Source organism: Suricata suricatta, chromosome 8 (assembly GCF_006229205.1).
Source record: "Suricata suricatta isolate VVHF042 chromosome 8, meerkat_22Aug2017_6uvM2_HiC, whole genome shotgun sequence".
Lineage (NCBI taxonomy): Eukaryota > Metazoa > Chordata > Mammalia > Carnivora > Herpestidae > Suricata > Suricata suricatta.
This window is the reverse complement of record NC_043707.1, coordinates 62,418,658-62,445,296: the sequence shown is the minus strand read 5'-3', so window position 1 is coordinate 62,445,296 and position 26,639 is coordinate 62,418,658. Positions and strand designations below refer to the sequence as shown.

At 34.1% G+C, this 26,639-nt stretch overlaps 1 protein-coding gene and 1 long non-coding RNA gene across 6 annotated transcripts in view; one reads left to right on the top strand and one right to left on the bottom strand.

Annotated features, from left to right (window-relative positions):
- PTBP2 (polypyrimidine tract binding protein 2) overlaps positions 1-26,639 on the top strand; it is an 80,065-nt gene that overhangs the window by 16,391 nt on the left and 37,035 nt on the right. For all 5 annotated transcript variants that reach the window (XM_029946310.1, XM_029946313.1, XM_029946312.1 and 2 more), the window contains one exon: positions 12,073-12,148. In XM_029946310.1, coding sequence (XP_029802170.1) covers positions 12,073-12,148 — 76 coding nt within the window. The remainder of the gene's footprint in view (positions 1-12,072; positions 12,149-26,639) is intronic.
- On the bottom strand, positions 7,435-12,788 carry LOC115298009. Its single transcript, XR_003911556.1, has 2 exons — positions 12,701-12,788; positions 7,435-7,880 (listed from the first exon to the last, which is right to left on the bottom strand). It is a non-coding gene; the product is annotated as an uncharacterized LOC115298009 (long non-coding RNA).

The following is a 26,639-nucleotide window of genomic DNA, read 5'->3' as shown; positions in this document are numbered from 1 at the left end:
ATTTTAGTTTTCACATTTAGGGCTTCAGTCTACCTGGAATTTAATTTTTGTATTGTATATGATAAAAGTTTAATGATTTTTTTTCCTTCCTTATGAATAACACATTTAGTACTAACTTAATTGAATAGTTCATGTTTTTCCCCCACTGATCTGCAGTGTCAGCTGTCAGGTTTTCATGATTAGATGGAACTGTTTCTGGGCTATCCTTTCTGTTTCACTGTTTGTCTATCCTTTACCAGTACCACAATGTCTTAATTTACTATAGCATCACAGTAAGTCTTGGAACCCTGTAGAGTGAATTTCACAAGTTTGTTCTTCAAAATTGTCTTGGTACTTTCTTTATCATGTGTATTTTAAGATCAGTTGGCTGAGTTCCATGAAGACTTTTGGGGTTTTGAATAATTGTACTAAGTTTGGGGAGCTTGGGTGGTTCATTCGTTAAGACTCTGACTCTTGATTACACTTCAGGTCATGATCTCGTGGATCATGAGATGGAACCCTGCGTCAGGCTCTGCACTGACAGCGCAGAGCCTGCTTGGGATTGTTTCTGCCTCTCCCCTGCTCTCATGCGTGGTCTCCTTCTCTCTCAAAATAAACATTTAAAGAAGTTTATAGGATAATTGAGGAAGTATTATATTTATATTATCACTAAAATAAAATGGCAGTGCTTGAGCTCACAGGGAGAAAACTGTAACATTTGAGAATTTACCCCTTTCTTCTTCATAATATTTTTTGTAATTACAGAGGTTATGCTTAATGTGTTAGCCAAAAAGGAAAGTGAATTAAATCACCAGTGATTTTACCCAAGTTAATCAGCACTGTATGTACCTCCCATCATTTCCTCTTTATGTTATAAAGATTTTAAGTAGCTTATATGTAAAGGGTGAAGAAAGAGGGATACATTAAAAAAATTTTTTTTCATGGATTCAAGATTAAGAAAGATTAAGTGATACCTTTTGCAATAATTTTTTGCTTTTAGAGTTTTCTTTTTTAATTGAGATATAATTGACATATAACACATATAACACATAAACATATACAACATAATAACTTGCTATATGTATAGATTAATAAACAATTACAGTAAGTTAATATTCATCACTGCATATAAACTTTTTTTCCTTATTAGAATTTTTAAGATTTTACTCTGTTAGTAACTTTGAAATGTATAATACATATTGTTAATTATAGTTACCATGCTGTACATTATATCTCCAGGATTCATTTATCCTATAACTGCAAGTTTGTATGTTTTGGCCACCTTCACTTATTTCGTCCATTTCCACCTCTGGAAACCACCCTCTATTTTTTGTATTTGTGGGTTTAGTTGTTTTTGTTTCTTTTCAATTTTAGCTAGATTTTACGTAGAAGTGAGATCATACAGTATTTGTCTTTCTGTATCTGACTGACTAAGCACAATACCCTCAAGGCCCATCCATAGTGTCCTAAATGGTAGGATTTTCCTTTTATTTATAAATATGTGTGTGTGTGTGTGTGTGTGTGTGTATTTTTTAATGTTTATTTCTTTTTGAGACACAGAGCATGAGTGGGGAGGGGCAGAGAGAAGGGGAGACACAGAATGTGAGGTAGGGTCCAGGCTCTGAGCTCTCAGCACAGAGCCTAAGGCAGGGCTCAAACTAACGAACCCCGAGATCATGACCTAAGAGAAGTCGGACACTCAACTGACTGAGCTACCCAGGTTCACCCCCCTTCTTTTTTTTAATTTCTAAAAACCCATACCACATTTTCTGTATCCATTCATCCACTGATGAACATTTATGCATTTCCATGTCTTGATTTTAAATGTTTCCGTGAACATGACACAGGTATCTTTTGAAGATCGTGATTTCATTTCCTCAGATAAATTCCCAAAAGTGGGAATGCTGGATCACCTGGTAGTATTTTTTAAAATTTTGTGGGGAACCTTTAATGCTTTCCATAGTGACAGCACCAATTTACATTTCCACCAGTAGTGCACAAGGGTTCCCTTTTCACCGCATTCTCACTAACACTTTTTGTTGTCTTTTATGATAATTGACATTCTGACAGATGTGAGGTGATACTTCACTGTGGTTTTGATTTGCATTACACTCATGGTTTGTGATGTTGAGCACTTTTTATATACCATTGCTCATTGGCCTGTCATCTTCGGAAAGATGCCTATTCAGATCTTCTACCCAATTTTTAATTGGATTATTTTTTTCTGAGCCATATGAGTTCTTTATATATTTTGGATATTAACAGCTTACCAGATACAGTACTGCTGCCTTATCTCCACGGGGTACATTCCAATACCCCCAGTTTCAGGATGCCTGAAACTGAGTAGTACCTCACTATATATACTGAGTTTTTTGGTGTACAAGATTACCTATGGTAAAGTTTAATTTACAAGTTAGTTACAGTGTGAGGTTAACAGCAATACTAATAAAATAGTGCCATTATAATCAGGCAGATGTGATCTCTTCTCAGACTATCTTATTGTACTGTACTCACACTTCTTGGGATGAAATAATAAAATGGCCATGTGAGGAGATGAAGGGAGGTGAATGACGTAGGCATTGTTATGTAGGCTTAGGATGCTCTTGACCTTCTGATAATACTTCAGAAGGATCATCTCCTTTCAGGCTATGGTTGACCATGAGTAATTGAAATTATAGATAAGAGGGGACAGCTGTATATGACTTTGAAATCTGGGAGTGTGATGCCGTTAGCTTTGTTCTTCTTCATTAAGATTGCTTTGGCTTTTTGGGGTCCTTTGTGGTTCCATACAAATAGTGTGTTCTATTTCTGTGAAAAATGCTTTTGGAATTTTGATAGGGATTGCATTGAATTTGTAGATTGCTTTGGGTAGTATGAACATTTTACCAGTATTGAAGCACAGAATATCTTTCCATTTGTGTCAATGTTTTCCCCTTCTTTTATTTAAGAAATTTAAAAAAAATGTTTGTTTATTTTTAAGAGAGAGGGGGAGACAGAGCACGAGAGGGGAGAGGTGGAAGGAGACACAGAATCTGAAGCAGGCTCCAAGCTCTGAGCTGTCAGCATAGAGCCCAACACAGGGCTTGAACTCATGAGCTGTGAGATCATGACCTGAGCCAAAGTTGGTCTAATTACAGATCCAGTAATCTCAGGATGACATTGATACCATTATAATATCTTAATAAAATTTAAAATAACTTAATATTATCTAATTTCCAGCAGTATTAAAAATTTCCCATTTGTCTCACAAATATCTTGGGCACCTGGATGGCTCAGGTGGCCAAGCATCCAACTTCAGCTCTGGGCATGATTGCACAGTTCATGGGTTTGAGCCCTGGATCAGGCCCTGTGCTGACAGCTCAGAACCTGGAACCTGCTTCAGATTCTGTGTCTCCCTCTCCCTCTCTGACCTTTTCCTGCTTGTGCTCTCTCTCTCAATAAATTTCTTCTCTCAACATTTTTTTTAAAATGTCCTTTTTTTCCCCTTTCAAATCAGGATCTAAGGAAATTCAATATGTTGATTCAGTTAATGTCTTTTAAATCTCTATTTATGAATCAATTTACTTTCCATTCTCCTTTTATTGCTTATTAGAGAAACTGTGTCATCTATTCTGTACAATTTTCCACTTTGTTGATTTTGGTGATTATACTTATATGTCCTTGTTTTATATGTTCCTCATATCCTATTTCCTGAGATGAGGCTTGATCAGATTCAGGTTTAATTTTTAGGAATATTTTGTAGAGGCACTGTATGTAATTTTTGTTGTATTACACCATGAGGAACATGTCTCATTATCTTTTTGTGATGTTAACATTTATCAGGAGGTTCAGGTTTGGTCAGCATGATGCATCCAGTATAGAGTGCTCCATCATCCTTTCATACCTTCTTGAGTTTATTAGTTAATAATTGCAGTTTCATTGGGTATTGCAAAAATGGTTATCTTCTTTTTTCCTCCCTGCCTATTTTAGTTAGATTCTTCTGTTAACGTTTTAACATCAATATTTTGTGAGACTGGAATACACTTTTTATAAGAAAACAGGCTTCTACATTTATTTCCCAGGCTTATTGCAATGATCATTCTTTAAAAAGCTTTTAATTTTTAATTTTGAGCCATTGAAAGCTCCTAATACCAGTAGCTTTGATACTTACTTGCTTGAAGTATCATGTCTTGTTCCAGACCTTTAATTAGCCATTTCTTTCAAAAAAAAATCCTGGTTTCTGTGGGTGAGCACTGGTCTTTAAAAGACCACAGTAATGTGGGTGCAAAGGTCCTAATTGCTGTTAGGTGGCTATTACCTCAAAGCCCTTTTAGTGGACAGAACTAGCAAATAATATGAAGACATAACATTGTAAGCTCGTGTGTTATTTCCAATTTAACTTTACATTTTTTACTTTTTTGATTTTATATTTCTATCTCTTGTATAAATTGAATAATTTTGCTTGCTAACATTAAAATAGATATACACTATTTAACTATATATATAACTATATACACACTAGTTATTTAAAAAGCAACATCATTATTACACTGACCTTGTAATTACTGAATACAGTTTAAAGTTTCTTTGTAGTTATTTTTGTCCTTATAGTATAAAAACAGAATGTCAGAGTTTATTGAAAGAATGCTGTGTGTGGTTCTACTACCAAGTTGATAGGTTTAATGTTTTCATTTGGTTTTGATGTTTAGGGATCCCCCCCCCCCATCATTTTTGGCTAAATTTTCCCAAGTCAAAAGTAAAATAAACTACATTTATAGAAGTCTGGTAAATACTTCTTGTCCACTCTCCTTTGCTTTGCCTATCCCATTATAGGTAGCATTTTCATTAATTTTTTATTTATTCTTCTGTCTAGTATAAACAAATGTGAATCGCTTCCTCCATTCTCCTTCCCATCACCCTAGAGATAGTGACAGTGTATACAGTGTATACAATATAACAGATACAACTTCCTTTTTAATGATAAGTATATCCTGGAGATCACTCCAAGGCTATACATGGAGATTTTTGTCTTATTTTTTTTTTGTACTGCTGTATACAAAGTATATGAGTGTCTCTGTTCCCAGTAGCTTGCCAAATAGAGTATATTGTTCAGTGATTAAGGTTTTGCCAGTCTGATAGATGAGATGACACCTACATGTAGTAGTAATTTGATTTTTTTCTATGATCAGGTTTAAACAGCTCTTCATATTAATCTTCTGCTTAATTTTTTTTAATGGGATAACTAGACTTCCTAAAATTTTATACTTGTCTGTATTTGAAGTTTATATGTTCATTTTGATCCAAGTTATTTAGGAATTATTTCAAAATTTCATCAGATTAAAGTAAATCATTGAATTTTCAGGATGCCTGGGTGACTCAGTTCATTAAGTGTCCGACTCTTGATTTTGGCTCGGGTCATGATCTCAGGTTCAGGAGATGGAGCCCTTTGCAGGGGTTGAGCCTCTTTCTCTGCCTCTCACCATTCTCTCTCTCTAAAAAAGGGGGGGGGGTGTAAAATAATAAAAATTGAATTCTGTTCTGTTTTTCCCCATCAAAATATCTTATTCTGTTTGAGCAAATACGGTCTGTACAATTTCCTCTTTATGGAATTTACTGAGTTATTCATTATATAGATTACAATCTGCTTTTGAGACTTTCACGGATATTTAAATACAAAGATGAATTGCACATAACTGAAATATATCAGTTGGAGAATTTAAAAAACTGTGGTGTACCAATATACTAGAAATCTATGAAGCTGTTGATAAAATGAGCTAGATTAGTAGTGTTGATGTTTTAAAAAAATCTCTAAGCTGTTAATATTAAATGAAAGGAGAATGGTGTTAAGCAGCAGTTATGGTGTGATTCTTTTTTGTATGAAATTTATGTAAAGGAATTGTATTAAATTTAAGGACAAACTTTGAACTGTGGAGAACTTTATATTTTTTTTTTACCATTTTGGAATTGAATTTTCTAAATTAATATTTGGAAGTAATACTGAATGTCATCGATGCTGTCACATAGGCTTCTGTGTTCTTTTAATATCCCTTCCATTCTGTTATGAGTAGTGACTGCCCAGAATTAATTTTACCTTTTTCATATATAGTTTTGTCATGTCTATGACAAAAATGTATTGTTTTATATTTTTAGTTTCCCGAAAATGGTAATGCTTATTTTCTGTTTCTCTGACTTGTGTTTTACTTTAACAGTGTTTTTAATTATTAGCCATGCTTTTGTGTATAGTTATGTAATACTCTTTGTAGTGTAGTATTCATATGTTAAAATACTCTGATTTATCTCTTTTCTTACTGGAATTGATCTGGGTCATTTACCATTTTTGACTTTAAGAATGATGCTGCTCTGAACATGTTTGTACTGGTTGGTGCAGTTGTACAAAAATTTTTGAGAGTCCATATCTAAGGATAAGTATTGCTAGGATGTGGAGTATGTTAAACTTTATAAGGTAGTACTAGATTGTCAGTTTATTGCTCCAGTTAATGTTAACAGTGGTACACAAGTTCTTACTATTTCAGATTCTCATCAGCACTTGGTCAAGTATTAAATTCCTTGATTTTTACCATTTTGGTATGTAATAATTTCATTGGTCTTTCTTTATAGTTGCCTAATTATTAATGAGGCATTACATCTTTATTTCCCCCCAACATGTTTATGGCCATTAGTGTTTGTTTTGTGAAATTTTGTGAAATACCTATTTATGTCTATTTATGTCTTTGCTTAATAAAAATTCTAATCTAACAGTGGTGATAGTTTTTTTAGTGTATTATTATTATTATTATTACTGATTCTCTGTTGGTTATTTGTGTTGATCATATCCTCTCCTAGTTTGTAGATTTTCGGGTCCCTAAATACTGTGTTTTGATGAATAAAAGTTGCTAATTTTAACGTATAAAGTTTTAATATGGCCACAAGTTCCCATTGCCATCATAATTAAAATTATTTATGTGTTCTTTTTCTACCCATTTGAATATTTGCCTTGTTCTTACTGGTACTTTGCTGTTGATTGTTGGAAATCTTTAAAGCAGTCTCTAATAATAGATTTTATGTTTTTGTCTGTTGTTGGGATATAGTTTCCTTTTACAGAGACTTTATGGCCAGACTGTAGGAGTATTTTCTCTGAAGGTTCATTTTCTTGTGTTTTATCTTAAAAAGTTCTTACATGACCTGAGGGTCATAAAGTAATTTTCATACATTACAAAAAAATTTTAAATTATGATTTTCACATTTGTCTCGAATCCATCAGAAAATTAACTATTTTTTGTGTATTGTATTAGATAGGGATCTAATTTCATTTCTTTTGACCTTACAGAGATAACCAGTTAAATAAAAATTTCAGTGCCATTTCTTCACATTACAGGTGAATATGTGTTAGGTAAAGGCTAAGTTACCGTAATAAAATGCAGAACATAGTAGCAGAAGTAAGCATGAGCCAAAGCCCTGCTGGCTTAAGAAAATGTATCAGTTTGTTCCATGACTTTATTCACTAGGCCAGCTTCATCTTGTGGCTTCATTATTTCCTAAGCTTTTGTTCTTGCCTGCATGGTTTGGTGATGTATAATTGTGCTGTCTTGTTCATTTCGTTTTTTTCCTTTGATTATTCTCATCCTGAGGTTTGTCATGGGCACCAGGAGTACTCATGCAAGTGAGTTCTTTCCTTTCTGGAAATACAGTCTTTCTCAGGAACTTGATGTTGGCATCCTTGCCCCATGACTATCTGTCATGGTTCCTCCTTCTCCAGAAAAGAAAGTCTTTGGGCAGCTCTTAGTCCTGAAACCTGGCAGAGCCCAGGACTCTTGTTAGCCTCAGTGTTCACTTCTTGCTTGCCTTCTTGGTAGTTTTAGCAGCTTTTCCACCTGGGAGTGATAGATGATACTTGGATTGGACTATTATGATGAACAGAATATCTGATAAATAAGAAAAAAAATTTTCAAGCACTGCAGTGATTATGAAGTGTTATTTGAATGTGTTTTTATACTTGTCCTGTATTTTTATGCTTATTTTTTCTTTGACATACAGGTTGTATTTTTCCATATTAACATTTTCCTGATTGTTTTTGTGGGATGCTGATTTTTTATGAAATGGCCATTATTATATAGGAAAAAGTGTGCTCAGATATTAAAAGATGCATCAATGCCTGTGTTAACACTTAATTTCTTTTTTTAATTGAATCTAAAATCAATTGACATCCATCTTAGATGAATTAATTTTTAAATATTTATTTTTAGTAGAGATTGTTATTCCGAGTTTAAGTTCTAATTCAGTTTGTTTCAAGTAGCCAGTACTGTGAAACCGCCATCAATCACGATTTTGTTGAGTCATTTGACTTTATATCCCTTCCAAGTTAAGCATCTGTGTCAAGATATATCAAATAAAATTGTTCTGTGAGTTAATGTGGAAACATTAAATCAGTACTGTAGAATCACTTTTTGGGGGCATAGCAGGGCATAGCTTTATATTAAGTGGCAAGGCCAACATAACTGTTTGTTTTTATTATTTTTTTTATTTTTGAGAGAGAAAGAGAGACAGTGCGAGCAAGGGAGGGTTAGAGTGACCGAGCTACAGAACCCAAAGACAGGCTCCGGGTTTTGAGCTTAGCTGTTAGCACAGAGCCTAACACGGGGCTCGAACCCATGCACCGTGAGATCATGGGCTGAACCAAAGTCAGACGCTCAACTGACTGAGCCACCCAGGTGCCCCAATATAACTTTTTTAAAAAAGTGTATATAAACATATTTTCAGTAACTTTGGTAAAAATATCTAGAATTGCAAGTAATTTGATATTTTGCTGACTCTGTTATGTAGGCTGTTAAATCTAGTCTTTTAGCAGCATGGGTGAAATCATTTGAGGGAGAAACGTGACCACAAATTGGATGTTTAAAAAAATTAACAAGGCTTTGTCATTAATGAACATACATTGTAAGGAGAGTGTCCTGCACACCACACATCAGAATTACAGATTTTGTTTTATACTTTAGAAGACCTAAAATTCCTTACCCCTCATCTCTTAATTACTTATGAACCCCCACTGATGTGGAAGGATTATGACTCCTACAAATATCTAAAAAGTAAACTGATAAGATATATATGAAAAGAGGTCAGGTATACTTTTGAAAAGTATGTGAGTCTGTGTTGTTTGAGAACTTGAGCAACTGTTCGTAATAGTCAGCATTCATTTACTTAGTCAACAATTATGTATGGACTCTGCTTGGCTGACACTTTGGAATATTACAGTGAACACTGCTGATGTAGTCTGTCCACACTGTCTGGTAATCACTGTTTATGTGTCACAACATTTAATCCCAAGGATTCTAATGTAAATATTTTCTCCATATCACAAATGAGGAAGTTAAAACTGAGAACAGTTAAGTAATTTAGTAGTTTCACAGTGGTAGTTGGAAACTAAACTACTACAGAGTCCCTTAATGCAATATTGCATACTTCTCATAAAAATAGTGAAAACGAGGTGTATCCATCACATCAACAGACTGAAAAAAGAAAAGTCACATTTTACAAACCTAACATCCACTTATGACAAAAGCTAGAAATAGATTAGAACTTCCTCAACTTTATGAAAAATATCTACAAAAAAATTAAAAACCTACAGGTAACATCGTACTTAATGGTGAGAAACTCAACACTTTCTAAGATTAGGTTTAAGGAAAGGACGTTCCTTCTCATCAGTTCCTTTCAACATCCTATTGGAAGCTTTTAATAATGTGGTAGGGCAAGAAAAGAAAAGGAGGTACACAGATCAAGAAAGAAGACATAAAATTGTTATTCACAGATGACATAGTAGTACGTGTAGAAAATCCAAAGGAACGTAAAAAAAAATCTAGAACTAAGAAGCAATTATTGCACTGTTGCAGGATTCAAGGTTAATATACAAAAGTCAACTGCTTTTTTATATGTATCAGTGGTGAACAAGTGCAATTTGAAATTAAGAACACAATACCATTGACAGAACCCCAGAAAGTGAAATATTCTAGGTAGAAATCTGATGAAATACAAAGAAGATCTATGTGTGGAAAACTACAACACTCTGATTAATGAACTAAAAACCAAAATAAATGGAGAGATAATTCATGTTTGTGGATAGTAAGACTCAGTATTGTCATGATGTGAGTTCTTTCCAGCTTGATGTATAGATTTAGTGCAATCCTAGTTCAAATGACAGCAATTTTTTTATGGATATCAAAAACAGATTCTAACGTTTTTGTGGAGAGAAGACCCCAGAATAGAGAACACAATATTGAAGAAGAACAGAATTGGAGGACTGACACTGCCCAACTTCAGCACTTAGTGTGAAGCTATAGTAATTGAGTCAGTGTGGTTTTGGTGAAAGAATAGACAAATAGGTTAGTGGAACAGAATAGAGAGCCAAATATAGAGCCCCCTGTAAACATAATCAACTTATCTTTGATGGCAAGACAATGGAGCAAATAAATATATAATAAATATATATAAAATAAGTAAAAATTTGTTTTTGACAAATGCTGCTGGAATAATTGGACATCTACTTGCAAAAGAATGAATCCAGACACAGATAACACTCCTCTGAAAAATTAACTCAAAGTATATCATAAACCTAAGTGTAAAATGCAAAACTATAAAATTCTTAGAAAACAATTAGGAGAACATCTATATAATCTTTGAGTATGATGATGCCTTTTTAGATATAACACCAATGACACAGTCCATGGAAATATAATTGATATGCTTGACCTTATTAAAAACTTTTGCTCTTTAAAAGACAGTATCAAGAGAATTAGAAGATAAGCCCCATACTGGAGAAGACATTTGCAAAAGATACATCTGATAAAGGACAAAACAGACCAAGAACTCTTAGAACTCAACAGTGAGAAAACATTAGAAAATGGACCAAAGACCTTAATAGTCGCTTCATCAGAGAAGATGTACAGATGGCAAATAAGCATGTGAAAAGATGCTCCACATTATATGTCATCAAGGAAATGCAAACTAAAACAAAACCACCACATACCTATCAGAGTTGCCAAAATGTGGAATACGGACAACCTTTAATGCTGGCAAGGATATGAAGCAACAGAAATTTTCATATGTTGTTGGTGGGAATGCAAAATGGTATAATCACTTTGAAAACAGTTTGGCAGTTTTATAAAACTAAATGTACCACAAAATCCAGCAATTGTGCATCTTGCTATTTACCCAGAGGAGTTGAAAACTTAATGTACACACAAAACCCTGTGCACAGATATTTATAGCAGCCTTAGTGTCAAAACTTTGGGAGCATCCAAAAGTCTTTGTGGTAGGTCTAGACACTGGGATAATTTTCAGAAGTAAAAGAAAAAGACCTGTCAAGCCATGAAAAGATAAGGAGGAAACTTAAATCCATGTTACTAAATGAAAGAAGCCATTCTGAGAAGGCTACATACTGTATGATTCCAACTATATGACATCCTGGAAAAGGCAGAACTATAGAGACAGTAAAAAGATAAGTGGTTGCCAGGGATGGGGTTTGGGGAAGGATGAATAAAGCCGAGCACTGAGAATTTTTTAGGGCAGTGAAAATTCTCTATATGATATTATAATGATAGAAATAATGTCCTAACACATTTGTTCAAACCCGCTGAGTGTACAACATCAATAGTGAACCCTCAGGTAAACTGCGGACTTTGAGTGATTATGTGTCCCTGCAGGTTGATCCTTGGTAATAAATGTACCACTGTAGTGGGAGTTGCTGATCATGAGGGAGGCTGTGTATGTGTGGGCGCAGGGAGTATATAGAAATCTCTGTTGGCTGCCTTCTCAATTTTCTTGCAACCTAAAGCCGTTCTTTAAAATTAAAAAAAAAGAAAACTTGGGAACATTTTTATTATTGATAGTGAACAATACTTAGGTGAAAGGAAGGAAAGAAGCCCTGTTGGCTTTGTGGAAAAGAGAGAGATTGACAAGAAAGTGAGTTAATTTTCTATTTTAGGGGTTAAAGTTTTTAAATATTTCCAGTAGTGTTTTATCACCTGACACTTGTTTTTCAGTGAATATTTGAAAAATATAGATAAGTAACAGGTTAATTAACTTTAAAGATAACTTATGTTAACATGTTTTTGTTTTTTATAGAGAGGATCTGACGAACTACTCTCAGGCAGTGTTCTCAGTAGTCCGAACTCTAATATGAGCAGCATGGTGGTTACAGGTAAGTGTTACTCTCTTAATAGTCTTTAATTATTTGCCATTTTATGGGTCAGAATGTTAAAACTAAAATTTAGTCTGCTTTATGAGAATAGCCTTTTATAATTTATGTTAAGTGTTTTAAATGTTTCTGTTGGGGAAAAAAGTTTCTGTTAAAACATCACAGAGGAAATTTTACTAGAGTATATATGTGTCAGGCAAAAACCTGAAATTGGTGACTTTTGTGGCTAATAAGTCTTCTTGCCCTTTTTTTAGTCACAAAAATATAACCTTTTCCTTTCATGTTAAAAGTCCTCTCATTCTTGCCCCTTTCATCATTGTTTTTAATTTTTGTGTTTGAGTGTCTTAGATAAATATTTTTTACAGTAGTTCCCCCCCTCCTCCCTGGGGCATGTGTTCCAGGACTTGGGGTGGATGACAAACTGCAGATGGTACAAAACCCTATATATGCAGTGCTTTTTCCTATACGTACATATCTATGATAAAGCTTCATTTATAAATTAGGCAAATTAAGAGATTAACAAAATCTAAAAATAGAGCAATGACAGCAACATACTGTAATAAAGGCTGTATGAATGTGCATACTCTCTCGCTCTGTCTCTCACAGCATTGTGTGGTACTCCCACTTCGTCTTCTGTGATGGTGTGAGATGATAAAATGCTGTGTGATGAGATGCAGTGAGGTAAATGACATATAGGCATTGTGATACAGTGCTAAGCTACTGTTGGCCTTTTGACGGTATTTTAGAAGGAGGGTTATCTGCTTCTGGATCATGGTTGACTACTGGTAACTGAAACCTTGGAAAGTGAAAGTGCAGATAGAGGGTATTTAAAGTATTCTCTATCCCACAAGCTCTGAAGTCCAACCAAGTAAAAGTCAAAAGATTGAGCTACATAGTTTTCTTTTCTGTGTGCTTTCTACCCTTTTTTCTTTGCTGTAACAATATTTTAATTCTTAATAATTAGGTTTTTTAATGTTACCTCCATATTCTTCTTAAATTGTATATGTCTGAAATAACATTGGTTGTTTCTAATGTTTGTCTAAACAAATATAATCTGATTTTTAGACCCTTGTTTTATGAACCAAAATTTGAATCTAATGACGATAATGACGATGAATGAATTATTCTGCTTTATAACCCTACACTGTTTACCTAAAACCAAAGTTCCTTTTTTCCGAACCCTTTCCTGAATCACTTGCTTGAGGAATTAATTGTATTGGATAGTAAAAGGATTGTAAAAGACTAGAAACATTTTGATTTACTTCAGGTAGCCATTGCTTACGATAGGTACACCGTGGCACACACATACACATGCCTGACAGTTCAGTTACGTAAAAACTATAATGAAATACTTAAACATAGTCATAATGATGTGAAAATGAATTTGCCCGCACATCATTGTTACTGACTTTTCCATGAATACAAAACAAAGTCACTAGGCCATGATGTTGATAGTCGAGTATTGTGTACAAATAATTGAACAAATAGGTTCAAATGCCCAGTGTTGCTTTTCCACTTTGATTTTTTAAAAATAATACGCATAGTGATAAATAGTTGAAATGTTTTAAAAATTACTATGTAGGGCTATGACAGAATAATTGAGAGCAGTTTTTCTTCTCTCTCCATGTTCCCTCCCCCCAAAAAACAAAACTATAAAACTGTATAAAGTCAATTCGACAACTGTTGTCTTGAATTGATGAGCAGACAGTACTAGATAAAGATCCCTGAGAGAAGGGAAATATATGAGGAGAGTCCCATGATCACTTTGGCTTTCTGCCGAGGGATACCCTGTTACAGCACAGGAAAGGAGACCCTAAGCAGAGCACGGTGGTCTCACTGAGCTGAAAAGACAGATTGGAATTCAAAGCTGCTCAGACATCTGGTGTTTGTGAAGGGTCCTGAAAAAGGAAGCTCTCCAGGGTTTGGGCATTTGACAGGGGTCAGAATTCAGTGTGGGGAGTCACCTTATTCAGAATTTTGAATAATAACTGGGCTGCCTGTATACAGCTGGAGAACTCTGCAAGATCTGTCAGAATGGACTTGTGCTCTGGGGCTGAGAGCTAAAATTGCGATTCCAAAGGTTCTGTAGTGCTCGGAGATCTTGGGAGTACTGGGAAGTCAGAGTGCAGACATCTTGGAAAGAACCTCCAGCATTCAATTTAGCCTACAGAAAGCCCAGTCCTTAAGAGAATGGATCACCCATTACACTAAGTGCCAACCTTAAGATAAAGAGTGAAGAAGCTTATTAGTTTGGTTTGACAAGACATTAAGGATCTCTAGTAATTTAATTGCTTGCCTAAACAAAAGTACACCCTCTAAGGAATACATGACTCAGTCTTTATTTTGTGAACTATCATTCACAGTATCCTCCATACCATCAAAAATTAGAAATTATGGAAAGAAGCATGAAAATGTTATGCCCAGATTTTAATATCGCCCCCCAAAACCAGAGACCGCCAGGGAGGCCGAAGCACGCATGCAAAGGCAAAGGGCTTTATTGCGGGTTTAGGCTCGCCGGGGCCTAAACTTGGGCTCACAGACTTTACCGGCGTGGTGGATCCATGCTGAGAGCGAGCCCCAAACAAAGGTGGGGTAGGACTTTTATGAGTTTGGGAAGGGGGAGTTACAGGAAATTGTGACATACGTACAGTGATCCAATTATTATTACACAATATTATTGACAGCAGGTTTATCCAATTACAACATTTAGAGTGTTAACCAATCACAGAGTAGGCCCCGGACCCAGGACCCAGGACCCTCACGTAGGGTGTAACTAGCCTTAGGCAATAACTGATCTAGGCCTGCCCTTAGGAATGTTAAGGGTATTACAAGGGTGGTCTCTCTTGCCTCGGGCAATGTGTAACCGCCTAATAGTTCTGGAGAGACTGACCTTTAGACCTAGTTTAGAGGGGAAACTTAAAGCCTGTCATGGCGTCTGTTAGGTTCAGACGTATTCTTACAAAAACATTCCATCAAATAGAGAAGCCTGCAATAGGAGCAGACACCAAAATGACCTAGATAGTGGAATTGACAGACAAGAACTATAAATATTTTTAAAGCTATAAAGGAAAGTATTAAATAGTGATTACACAGAGGCAGGTGTTAAGAGACAGGTATAAAGAAAACATATAGAAATCTATAACTAAAAAACATTTGATATGAAATAACTAAAAAACATTTGATATGAAATATTCATCGTTTGTGGCTTATAGTAGATTGGACACAAATGAAGAAAGGTTGGTGAACTTGAATACTAATGGATAGAAATTATTAAGTTTACCAGAGAGAACAAAATATATTATGGGGACAGTTAAGCTAATACATGTGTAATCAGGTTTCCAAAGAGAAAAAAGAATGGGACCAAATATACATGTAATTAAGCCAGTAATGGCTGAAAACTTCTAAAATTTTAAGAAAAATGTCAAGTTGGATAAATAAAAAGAATCACACTTAGGCACAAAATAGTCAAAATATTGAAAATTAATGATAAAGAGCAAATCTTAGAGCCACGAAAAAGCCATCTCACAGGAGACCAACACCTGCATTAAAAGGTAAAAAAAACAAAAATATAGCTAACTTCTTTAGGTTGAATAGAATGACGCTGCATAAAAACTTGAATTTGCAGGACATAACCAGGAGTACCAGGAATGGTAAATGTGTGTGTAAATTAAAAAGGCTCTCTTTAAAGCCTTTACATTTCTTTGAAAGACTGTTTATGTACATTAAAAACAATAGCTCTCTATTATGTGGTTTATTTATGTATGTTGATGTTTATATGACAACAGTTAGCACTAAGTGAAGATAAATAGAATTTTACAGTTGGAAGGGTTTTGTTATTTACATGAAGTGATAGAATATTAACTCTATTAAGGTTGCATACTGAAATATTAAAAAAAAAGATACAAGGAAGTATAGTTAAAAGTGAATAGAGGGGCGCATAGGTAGCTCAGTTAAGTGTCTGACTTCGGCTCAGGTCATGATCTCATGGTTTGTGGGTTCGAGCCCCTCTTCAGGCTCTGTGCTCACAGCTAGCTCAGAGCCTGGAGCCTGTCTTCAGATTCTGTGTCTACCTCCCCGTCTCCCCGACCCTTCCCTGCTCACGCACTCGCGCGCTCGCTCTCTCTCTCTCTCTCTCTCTCTCTCTCTCTCTTTCTCTTTCTCTCGTGCGCTCTCTCTCTCTCTCTCTCTCTCTCTTTCTCAAAAGTAAATAAAAACATAAAAAAAACACTTTTCTTTTTTAAAGTGAATAGAGAAAAGGTCGGGAGGACTGATTGCCTGTTTTCAAAAAGTTACTATAAAGCTAAGTAATCAAAACAATGTCATACTGGCATAAAGAAAGATAAATAGATGAATATAACATAATAGAATCAGAAATAAACTTGGATAATTATGGAAAACTAGTTTTTGACTAACAAAACAAAACACCAAAAACACTTGGATCTGTATCCCATATCGTATTGAAAGAATTAGTTCTGAGTAGACCTAGAAGAAAGTAGAAAATCTTTGTGACCTTGGATTAGGCAGAAGTTTCTTTCTCCATTTCTTCCAGATTGCCCATAATTGGCATATAACTGCTTGTAATATTCTCTTATTATTGTTTGTATTTCTGTTTTGTTAGTTATCTCTCTTTCATTCTTGATTTTATCTTTTTAATCAGATTGGCTGGTGGTTTATCAATTTGTTAATTCTTTGAAAGAACCAGCTCCTGTTTCATTGATCTCTTCTAATGGGGTTTTGTTTGTTTGTTTTGTTTCTATAGCATTGATTTCTGCTCTAATCTTTATTACTTCCTGTCTTCTGCTGGTTTTGGGTCTTATTTGCTGTTCCTTTTCCAGCTCTGTAAGACTAGGTTGTGTATCTGAGACATTTTTTCCTTCTTTAGGAAGGCCTGGATTGGTATATACGTTCCTCTTAAGACCGCCTTTGCTGTGTCCCAGAGGTCGGAAGTTTCTCTGATAGGACCCCAAAAGTACTATAAAAGAACAAATGGGATTTCTTCAGCTTTCAGACTTAGATTCTTCTGAAGACTCTCAGAGTAGAATGAAAACACAAATCATAGAGTCCTAGAACATCTTTACAGAGCATATTGAACTTTGATCCAGAATATATATAAATTTAGACTGTATAAATGCTAGAACTTAACAATAAGGCAACAAACAACCCAGTGTAATAAGTTGTCAAAAATATTTGATAGCTCAGCAAAAATATATGGCAGATAAGACATGAAAAAGATGCTCAGTGTCATTAATCATTAGAGAAATGCATATTAAAGTGAGATAACATACACCTATTATAATGGCTAAAATTTAAGAGATTAACCATACTAAGTACTGGAAAGGATGTGGATGAACTGTAACTCTCATTTACTGTTGGTGGGAATGTAAACTAGAAGAACTACTTGGGCAAATAATCTGGCAGATTCTTAAAACATTACCAGATGTTTTTGGTAATGATAGTAGTGATGCATTTGGTAATGATGCAGCTTTTTGTCTCTTAGGCATTTATGCATGAAAAATGAAGGCATATGTTCATTTAAAAACTCAGTTGAATGTTCGTAGTAGCTTGTTTGTAATAAACAAAGCTGCAAAAAATCCACATGTCCATCAACAGATGAATGGGTAAATAGATTGCAGTTTTTGGCCTGGTGTTCTTTTGTATACAATGAAATACTACTCAGACATATAGACTAAGCTATTTTTCTTTTAAGAAAGCTCTCTGCCCAATGTGGGGCTTGAACTCAGGACCCCAACATCAAGAGTTTTATGCTCTTCTGAGCCAGCCAGCCACTCCTCACTCCTAGAATAAAGTACTGATATATGTAATAGCAAGGATAAATCTCCAGCTAATTCTGTTGTGTGAAAAAAAATGGGGGGGGGGAGTACATTCTGTATGATTTCATTTATACAAAACTCAAGGAGATACAAACTGAGGCAGATAGGATTTGGGGGTGGGGGGATGGGTTGCAACAGGTACAAGGAAATTTGGGGGGATGGATATACTTTCATGGTTTCCTGATTTCATGGGCGTTTGCATATGTCAAAAAATTGTATACTTTAAAATATGCAGTTTATTGCATCTGAGTAATGCCTCAGAGGGGCTTTTGAAAAGAAAAAAGCCTATGGAAGAATTAAAATGGGATATTATGAAATATTCTGTTAGAGCAGCCCAAGAGAAGACCACGACTTTTATTAGAAAATTAATAGATGTCAAACTTCAATGAGTAAATGTAAATTAGCAAAAAACCCCTTAATCTACTGTAGTAACCAGTAGCTATATGAGGCCATGAACACTTGAAATGTGCTATTTCTAATGGAGATACATGTGTGGTGCCTTTGTGTTTCAAAAACATAGTATCAAAAGTAATAAGAAAGTAAAATATTTCATTTTTAAAAATATTGATTATATGTTGATGTGTTAATATTTCAGATATATTGATAAAATGTATTCTTAAAATTTCACTCCTTATTTTTTGATATGATTAATAGGATATTTGAAATTACATGACTTGTAGAACATTTCTTTTGGACATTAGTGGTCTAAGAAGTCCAGTTAAAAGGCACAAATTGTCAGATTGGATTAAAAAGCCAGGTCTAACTGCAGTATCTACTACTAGAGTCACGTTGAAGTACAAAGACAGGCAGAAAGTAAAGAGGATAGAAAATAATATTCTGTGCAAACAACAAGCACAAGAAACTTTGTCTGATGATATTAGCCTCAGAGTAAAATTCAAGACCGTTTTATTACCGGATAAAAAAGTAGCATATTTTGTAGTGCTTAAAGGGTTAATATGTTAAACACTTGTATACCAGTAATAACAGCTTCAAAGTTTATTAAAAATAATATGTATATGTAAAACTAAAGATAAATCTACAATCATTTTATTATTTTAACATTTCTCATAGTGATTGATAAGACAATTAGATCTTTAAAATAAATACATAGAGAATCTAAACAGTGCTAGTCATTCAGCTGGGCTTAATTCATATTCACAGAACTATACCCTACTTGCAGAACAACTTTTCAAGTGTACATAGACTATATAGTAGGACACAAAATAATAGATTTCAAATGACTGAAAGCTCATAAATGAAATTTATCATAAATGGAATTTAAGTAGGAATCAAAAACAGTAAGAAATCTAGGAAATTACCAAATGTTTAAAAATTGGAAATAATAGACCTCTTCAGTATACTGATTATTAATTGACCCTTACCCAAGGATTGTAAGGCTTAACATTTGAAAGTGAACTCAGTGTAATTTATCACAATAATAGAATGGAGGGGAAAAAATGTCAGTAGAAGGAGAAAAAACATTTGACAAATACAGCATTCATTCATGATAAAACTCTCTCAGAAAACTAGTAAGGAAATGTCCATTGGTGAATGAGGGGCATCTAGTAGGAGCCTAAAACAAATTCCATTCTTTAATGGTAAAATATTGAATGTTTCCTCTTTAAAAACAGGCATTCACATTTTTTCCAGCTTTTTGCTTACATAGGGCAAGTAAAGTAAAATCCATAAAGATTAGAAAGAAGTAAAACTACTGCTCAGTCAATATGATTTTTAAAATAAAAAACCCAAAAGAATCTACGAAGTGTTGCATAGAACTGATCAATGAATTTAGAATAGTTATATGATGCTAGTTCAGTGTACAAAAATTGTTTCCTGATATTATTAGCAAATTGCTGGAAAATGAAATTTTAAACAATCCATTTACAAAAATACTTGAAAGATGAAAGATACATCAAGGAATAAATTTAACAAATAATGTGGGAGACATGTATACCAGTAACTATATAAGATACTACAAAAAGGTATTAAAGACCAGAATGAGAAAGAAATCATGTTCATGAATTAGAAGACTCAATATGTTAAAATGTCATTTTCCCCCAAATTGGATGGAACTGAATCTGTAAGTCAGTCAAGCTCAACAGGCTTTTAAATTGAAATTGACAAGTTGAGTCTAAAATTTATGTGGAAATTAAAAAGGACTTTTATTAAAACCATTTTCCAAAAGGAAAAATAATGACACGATCTGATTTGAAGATTCACTATAAACTTGTGGTAATCAAACAGCTTAATATTAGCAAGATTAGTATTCACAGAATAGTGTACAGAAAGAAACTCCTGTATTTAAGAACAGCTGATTATTTACAGAGGTGCCTTGGTCATTCATTTGGGGAAATGGTGCCAGAAAACAGTTGGAAACACATATGTAAAAAGAAACTACTTCATGCTGTATAGGAAAATTAGATATATAACTACACCTAAAAAACTAAATATATAAAGCTTTTTGAAAAAATATAGAGTATATTTATAGGTAACCTTAGAGTAATCTTTAGGTAAATGAAAAAATTTTTAAAGAAGACAGAAACCACTACCCATAAAAGAATAATTTTATAAACTAGACATTTCATCTAAATGAAAAAGACACTGTGAAGACAAAGAAAAGGCAATGCACATATCTAATATTCACATATCTGTGCATATATCTGACAAAGGACTTGTCAATCTAAAATATGTAAAGAATTCTTTCACATCTCTTAAGTGCAAGCAACCTAATTTTTTTTTTTTTGAAATAGAAGAAGGTATATGGATGGCTGATAAGCACATGAAAATATGTATTTGTCATCAGGAAAACACAAGTTATAACCACTGTGAGTTATGTCACACCAACTAGAATCTAAGCTAAAATTAAACAGATTGGCAGAATAAATGTTGATGAGGATGTGGAGCAATTGGAACAACTTGCCCTTGCTGGAAAAATAGTTTGGAAAACAGTGTGGCAGTATCTTATAGTTAAACATGAACACAGCTTATGACCCTGTACTTGATGGGCTAGGATTTTTTCCACTGTAAACATGTTCACTGTAAGACTTGTATGAATATGAGGCTAAAAATCTTTATTCGTGGAGGTGTGGATTTGAAATTACCCAAATGTCTGTAAATAGGAAAATTTCAGTGAATTGTGGTATAATCAAACAGTAGATTACTACTTACTTATAACAAAAGAATGATTATTAACAATTACAAAAACATTAGTAAATATTAGTGGACATTTTATGAACTGAAAGCAGCTAGACATGAAAGTACTCACTGTGTGATTCCATTTTTATAAAGTTAAAGAACAGAGAATCAAGTTTTAGTGTAGAAGCCAGAATAATGTTGCCTGTGAGTGTTGAGATTGACAGGAAGTACAAGGGAATTCTCTGGGGTGTTGGACATGTTCTGTATAGGTTTACAGAGTTTTCAAACAAGTCCAAAATTTCTTTGAAACTGTAGGCTACTTAAACATGAGCTACTCTTAGTTTTGTCTTGCTGGAATGTAAAATAGGAGACGGGGAATGACTAAAGTTGAGTTCTTACAGGTAGAGGTTTCGATATAGGATTTGATTTGTAATGTTAAGGAGCTTGGACTTTACCAGATTACATTTTAGAAAAGATATTTCTTCCATTTGTGTTTTGTAGGGTATGGAATGAGGTTATTACTGTGCATAGGGAAGACACTTTATGGTAATCTCCTCCAGAGATACTAAGGTATTCTGAATTTTAGGTTCTTAGAATATGGAGGAAATAATGAATCAAGAAATTTAGAACTTTTGAGTTATTTGGAAGTAGGGTGGTTTGGGAGAAGTATTCTTTTGGGCTTAAAATCACTGAGTTGATGGATGATAGTCCCATTAACAAAGGGAAGCTCATGGAAAAGGTGATTTGGTTTTGGTGGAAAGAGAATAATCTGTTACTATCTTTTTAAAATATCTTTAGGAAAGACACCAATGACTAAAGAATGAATTGAGTCTTGTGTACTGATGGAATAAAATTACTTAAAGCCTTGTTTTAACGTAAGAAATTTACATGCATTTAATTTATTTTACCTTTATTCACCTTGGAAACACTGAGTAGTTTTTTAAGCTTTTTTTCCTTAACATAGAAAGTGAGAGTCTGTGTGTGTCCTCACAGACCCCAATTTGAATATTGTTGCTTATAATAGCAAATAGTGTAAACGATCTTTAAAAACTTGTGATTATACTTCCCTGGAAAAATATGCCATTGTCGGGGCACAGCTAGGTGGCTCAGCCAGTTAAGCGTCCTGACTTCAGCTCAGGTCATGATCTCACGGTTGGTTGGTTCATGGGTTCGAGCCCTGCATCGGGCTCTGTGCTGACAGCTCCGAGCCTAGAGCCTGCCTCAGATTCTGTGTCTCTTTCTCTCTCTTTCCTTCCACCACTCCTGCTCTGTCCCTCTCTCAAAAATAAATAAAACATTAAAAATACATTAAAAATATGCCGTTGTCATCCAAGTGTCTCAAAAAGGTACTTTTACAGACAGTATTATCAAATATAAAAGAGGATTTCATTTTTTTCTTCCAGCTTTATCCAAAATGTTCCCTCAAATCACTTTACTGTAGAATTCTGTTTCTAAAGACAGCTGTCTCAATGGCCTTTCCCTTATTTGTCCAGACTTTCCTTCTCTCTCTCTCTCTCTCTCTCTCTCTCTCTCTCTCTCTCTGTGTGTGTGTGTGTGTATTATGCCAGTTTTTTGTGTCAGAAGAAAATAATTTTAGAAGTGAAAAAAGTTAATGTCATTAGAATCTTAGTGTCAGATACATAAGTCTGTGCATTAAAAATATTTTGTAAGATATTGAAACATTTAAAAAAAACTAGCTCTGACTAGAGTTGGAGCCACTCTAGAATTGGCTTTATTTTTATTGAAAGGCAGTTTTAAGTATTTGTCACTGGGGAGGAGGTTTGACAATTGTAAAATATGGTCTCTTTAATTTTTGAGTCACTTCTTCATAGCTCTGGATATGGACTGTCTCTTTAAGTATACATATTTCTGGCCGTGATCGTAATTGTTATTCTATAATAGTAGGTTTAATATTGCTAAAAGGGTGATATTTTGCTTTATGTGAAAAAAACTGAAATCATTCCATAGATTCTCAGAACTCTTTGAGATACTAATTTTTATGTGAGGACAGTTTTATATAATGTCATTTTAGTTTGCTATAATGCTTTAAAGTATTCCAGCACATGAGACTTCTAGTTTAGCTTAGCCTTCTATTTTTTACTAGCTCATGCGTAAGGTACTTCTGGCAAGTAGGCTGTGCAGCTTCTTGAAAATGCAGTTATATCCAATTTTTACAGTAAACCTAAGATTTTTTTGTGTGGTAGCTGTGTTGGACTTGACTAAACAGCTAACAGAATTACAAAAGTAACTCTCTGTATATACCTGAATTTTTGGTTAACTCTTCTTTGGAATTTCTGTTTTCCCAGATAGGAATGTGAAGAATATAAGTATTCATTTTTCATAACTCAGATTTATTTTTTATTTTTTATTTTTCTAAAGCCAACAGCATTTATAACACTATGCTTTGCCCTGAATCCTTAACTAAAACTGATTGAATTGAAACTTTTTTCTCTCAGTTTCATATTTGATAAGGATGCTACCAATACTTTTTTATAAATGCTTGGGTCTAAAAGATTTCAGAGAATGCAAATGTACTTATCTTTTGTTAAATAGTCAGTTTCCACTATATAAGTAAGTAGAGGTGTAAGGTTTTGTAATGTTGCACTTCAGGTTGATAATGCAGTTGAAAGTATAGAATTAGAAAATTGGTGAATAAGTGGAACTAAAGTAGTAGAATTAACAAATTAAATGAGCAGGTGGTTTTTGAGACCCAGGTGTTTAAGTGAGCAAGTAAAGATAGGACTTTGGGGCCAAAACAGCTTGAGGAATTCCAACCATTACTAGGAATGCATGCATAAACAGAAAGTTCAAAGTAGCTATAAAATGAGCCAAGGAAGTAAGAAAACTAGAAATGAATTGTTAGGGATGCTGTGAGAACCGAGATTTGGTAAGGATGAGAGGGCTCACAGTATTTTGGCTATGGATGGATTTAACAAATTACCCAGAACCTTGGCAAGACTGTTCATGAGAAAACTGCAGGTAAACACCAGTAAAAAAAGGAAGGAAAGGAAAAAAAGAGACTGATTAAAGGTGAATGAATATGGTCACTTTAGAATTGAGGTAGAAAACCACTTTTGAATTTGGCAGAGAAGTATTCAAATAGAAACAGTTTTTACATATTTTTACATATTACTTGTTTCAAGTTTGAGAAGAACATCTTAAGCAAAAGGCTTTAAGAAAGCTGAATGATATAAGATATGGAAAATAATATGATTAAAAATTTCTGCAATTTATATACAACCTATCTGCATCAAAGTATTACTATATTTTTGCCTATGTTCTTTGAGATCATTTTAATTATTATTGGTTTAACATACACAAACCAAAAGTTTCTGGATTTATATGAGAAGAAGTTCAAATTATTGTCTTTACCTTTGACGAATCCTAGATCTAATAACCCAGAGAGACCCAGTCGTCCTTACTTCTCTGAGAGGGTAATAAATGGCCGATGTGTTCATAAGCTAAGGGCTATACATTTTCCTGTGCCCTTTTTCTTTTCTAGGGCTGGAGTGTTTATATGTATGAAAGTATGCTTAGTCATATGATTAAAGAAGTCCTTATTTCCCAATTTTATGTTCTTACATTCTCATTATCTAGAATGAAAACTTTCATAATATTTAATACCAAATATGAATATTTAGTACTAAAATATGAATATTTAGTACTATAAACTATAAACTTCTAAAACTATAAATTAACTGAGGGAATATCAGAGTGTGATGATGTTACAGGGTCATTGGAAAAAAAGCACAGATCCTCTGTTGGGAATTGTATATAATGCAATATTTGTCTTTGGGATCCTTGTATAATGTAGTGGGTTAAGACCAGAGGCCATGGAGTCATATTTCCTGAGTTTCAGTCTTTTTCTATTACTTCCTGTACTTTACTACTTAGTGTCTGACCTTGGTCAACTTAACTAGCTCTTATCCATAAATGGAATTGTACTATAGAGTTACAGTGCTTAGCATACAGTTAACTTGCAGGGAATGTTAAATATTGATGTAAAAGAAAAGTAGCTTCAAAGAACCAGGGTATTTATTTTCTTCTTCGACATTCAAAATTATTCCACCCTTCTGTATTATTTAGCTGTTTTACCTAATGCTCACCATTCACACTGTCCAGAAATGATCTAACACAAATCCAAATTCCTTTATAATAGGAAAATGCAAGCTATTACCTTTTGGGGTCGTAGTCTAAAAATAATTTGAAAAGGCAAGCCTTCATGTATGCAGTAATAGATAACATCTTCATTGTGATGTATTTTTCTTTCCTTTTATTTTTTGCCAGAAGGAAAAGGACAGACTAAGTTAGGAAAAACTGAAATTTACTGATACCATAACTTATGACTCACGGGGCTCTAGGTTGAATTATGAACTATTCTTTCTTGTTATTCCAACCAATGAACGAACAAGAACACAACTTATCAGGATTCTGTACTTAGTTTGCTTTGCCAAGGAAAGGCTTTAGTCTTATGTAAGAGTGTATGTTTGTATGCCAATTACAAGTCTTAAAGTATATATGTATTCTTAAATTCCTGCTTTACTTATATTTTCAGCTAACAGACCCAGTCATCATTTTGTTCAGTAAAATACCACAAAATAGAAAATTCAGCCTCTTTCTTCTTTCAGATATGTTCAGATGATTATGCATGTACAAATCTTCCTTAGTTATTAAATGAAGTATAGAGGGCTTCCTTTAGTTTTTCATACTTCTGGAGTGATTAAGAAAGAGCTAGCCAGCAAGATTTTCATGGCAATGCATCCAGAGACCAGAGCCTACTATTCTTCTGTACGAAAGCATCCAAAGGGGATTTCTAAAGGCCATTCCTGTATATAAACTTCAGTAAAGCTCTTAGAGTAAAATATGACTTAAATTTAACTTAATTACCAAGTGAGTTCACATATTATTTCCAGTAAATGTCACTGTCTTTGATCATCCAGTAAAGTCACTGTCATAGCACTTTATCACTATAAAGGATTATTTTGTTCATGTACCAGTTAGTCCACCTCTCCCACTAGACTATAAGAGAGGACTGGGGATCTTACTGATCATTTTGTTCACTGCTATATCCTCAAACAGTGCCAGACATGTTCTTGATACTCAGTAACTCTTAAAGAATCGATGTGTAAATGAACTTTAAAGCCACTTAGAGATTAAGTTGATCTTAGAATTTTATCAATACTGTTGAGAATATATACACACACAACACACACAGATAATGTTTATGGATAGTATTGATTTGGGGAGTACCATGAAGTACCTAAAATTATACACAGGTGGGAGTATACATACATATATTTCTCACTGTATTAAGGAATCTTTATTTTAGTTAGTTTCAGAAATATGCCTTAGTCTTTAAATGGTTAGGAACTACCCATGTGGCATATTGGATACATTGCAAGTTCTTCAAACAATTTTATAGAAAACATCACCTATTTTATTGTATCTTTAGTAGGACTTTTATTTTTGGTGAGGCATTGGAATAAAGGCAGGTAACTGATTTGTTGTATAAAAATATATCAGTTTAT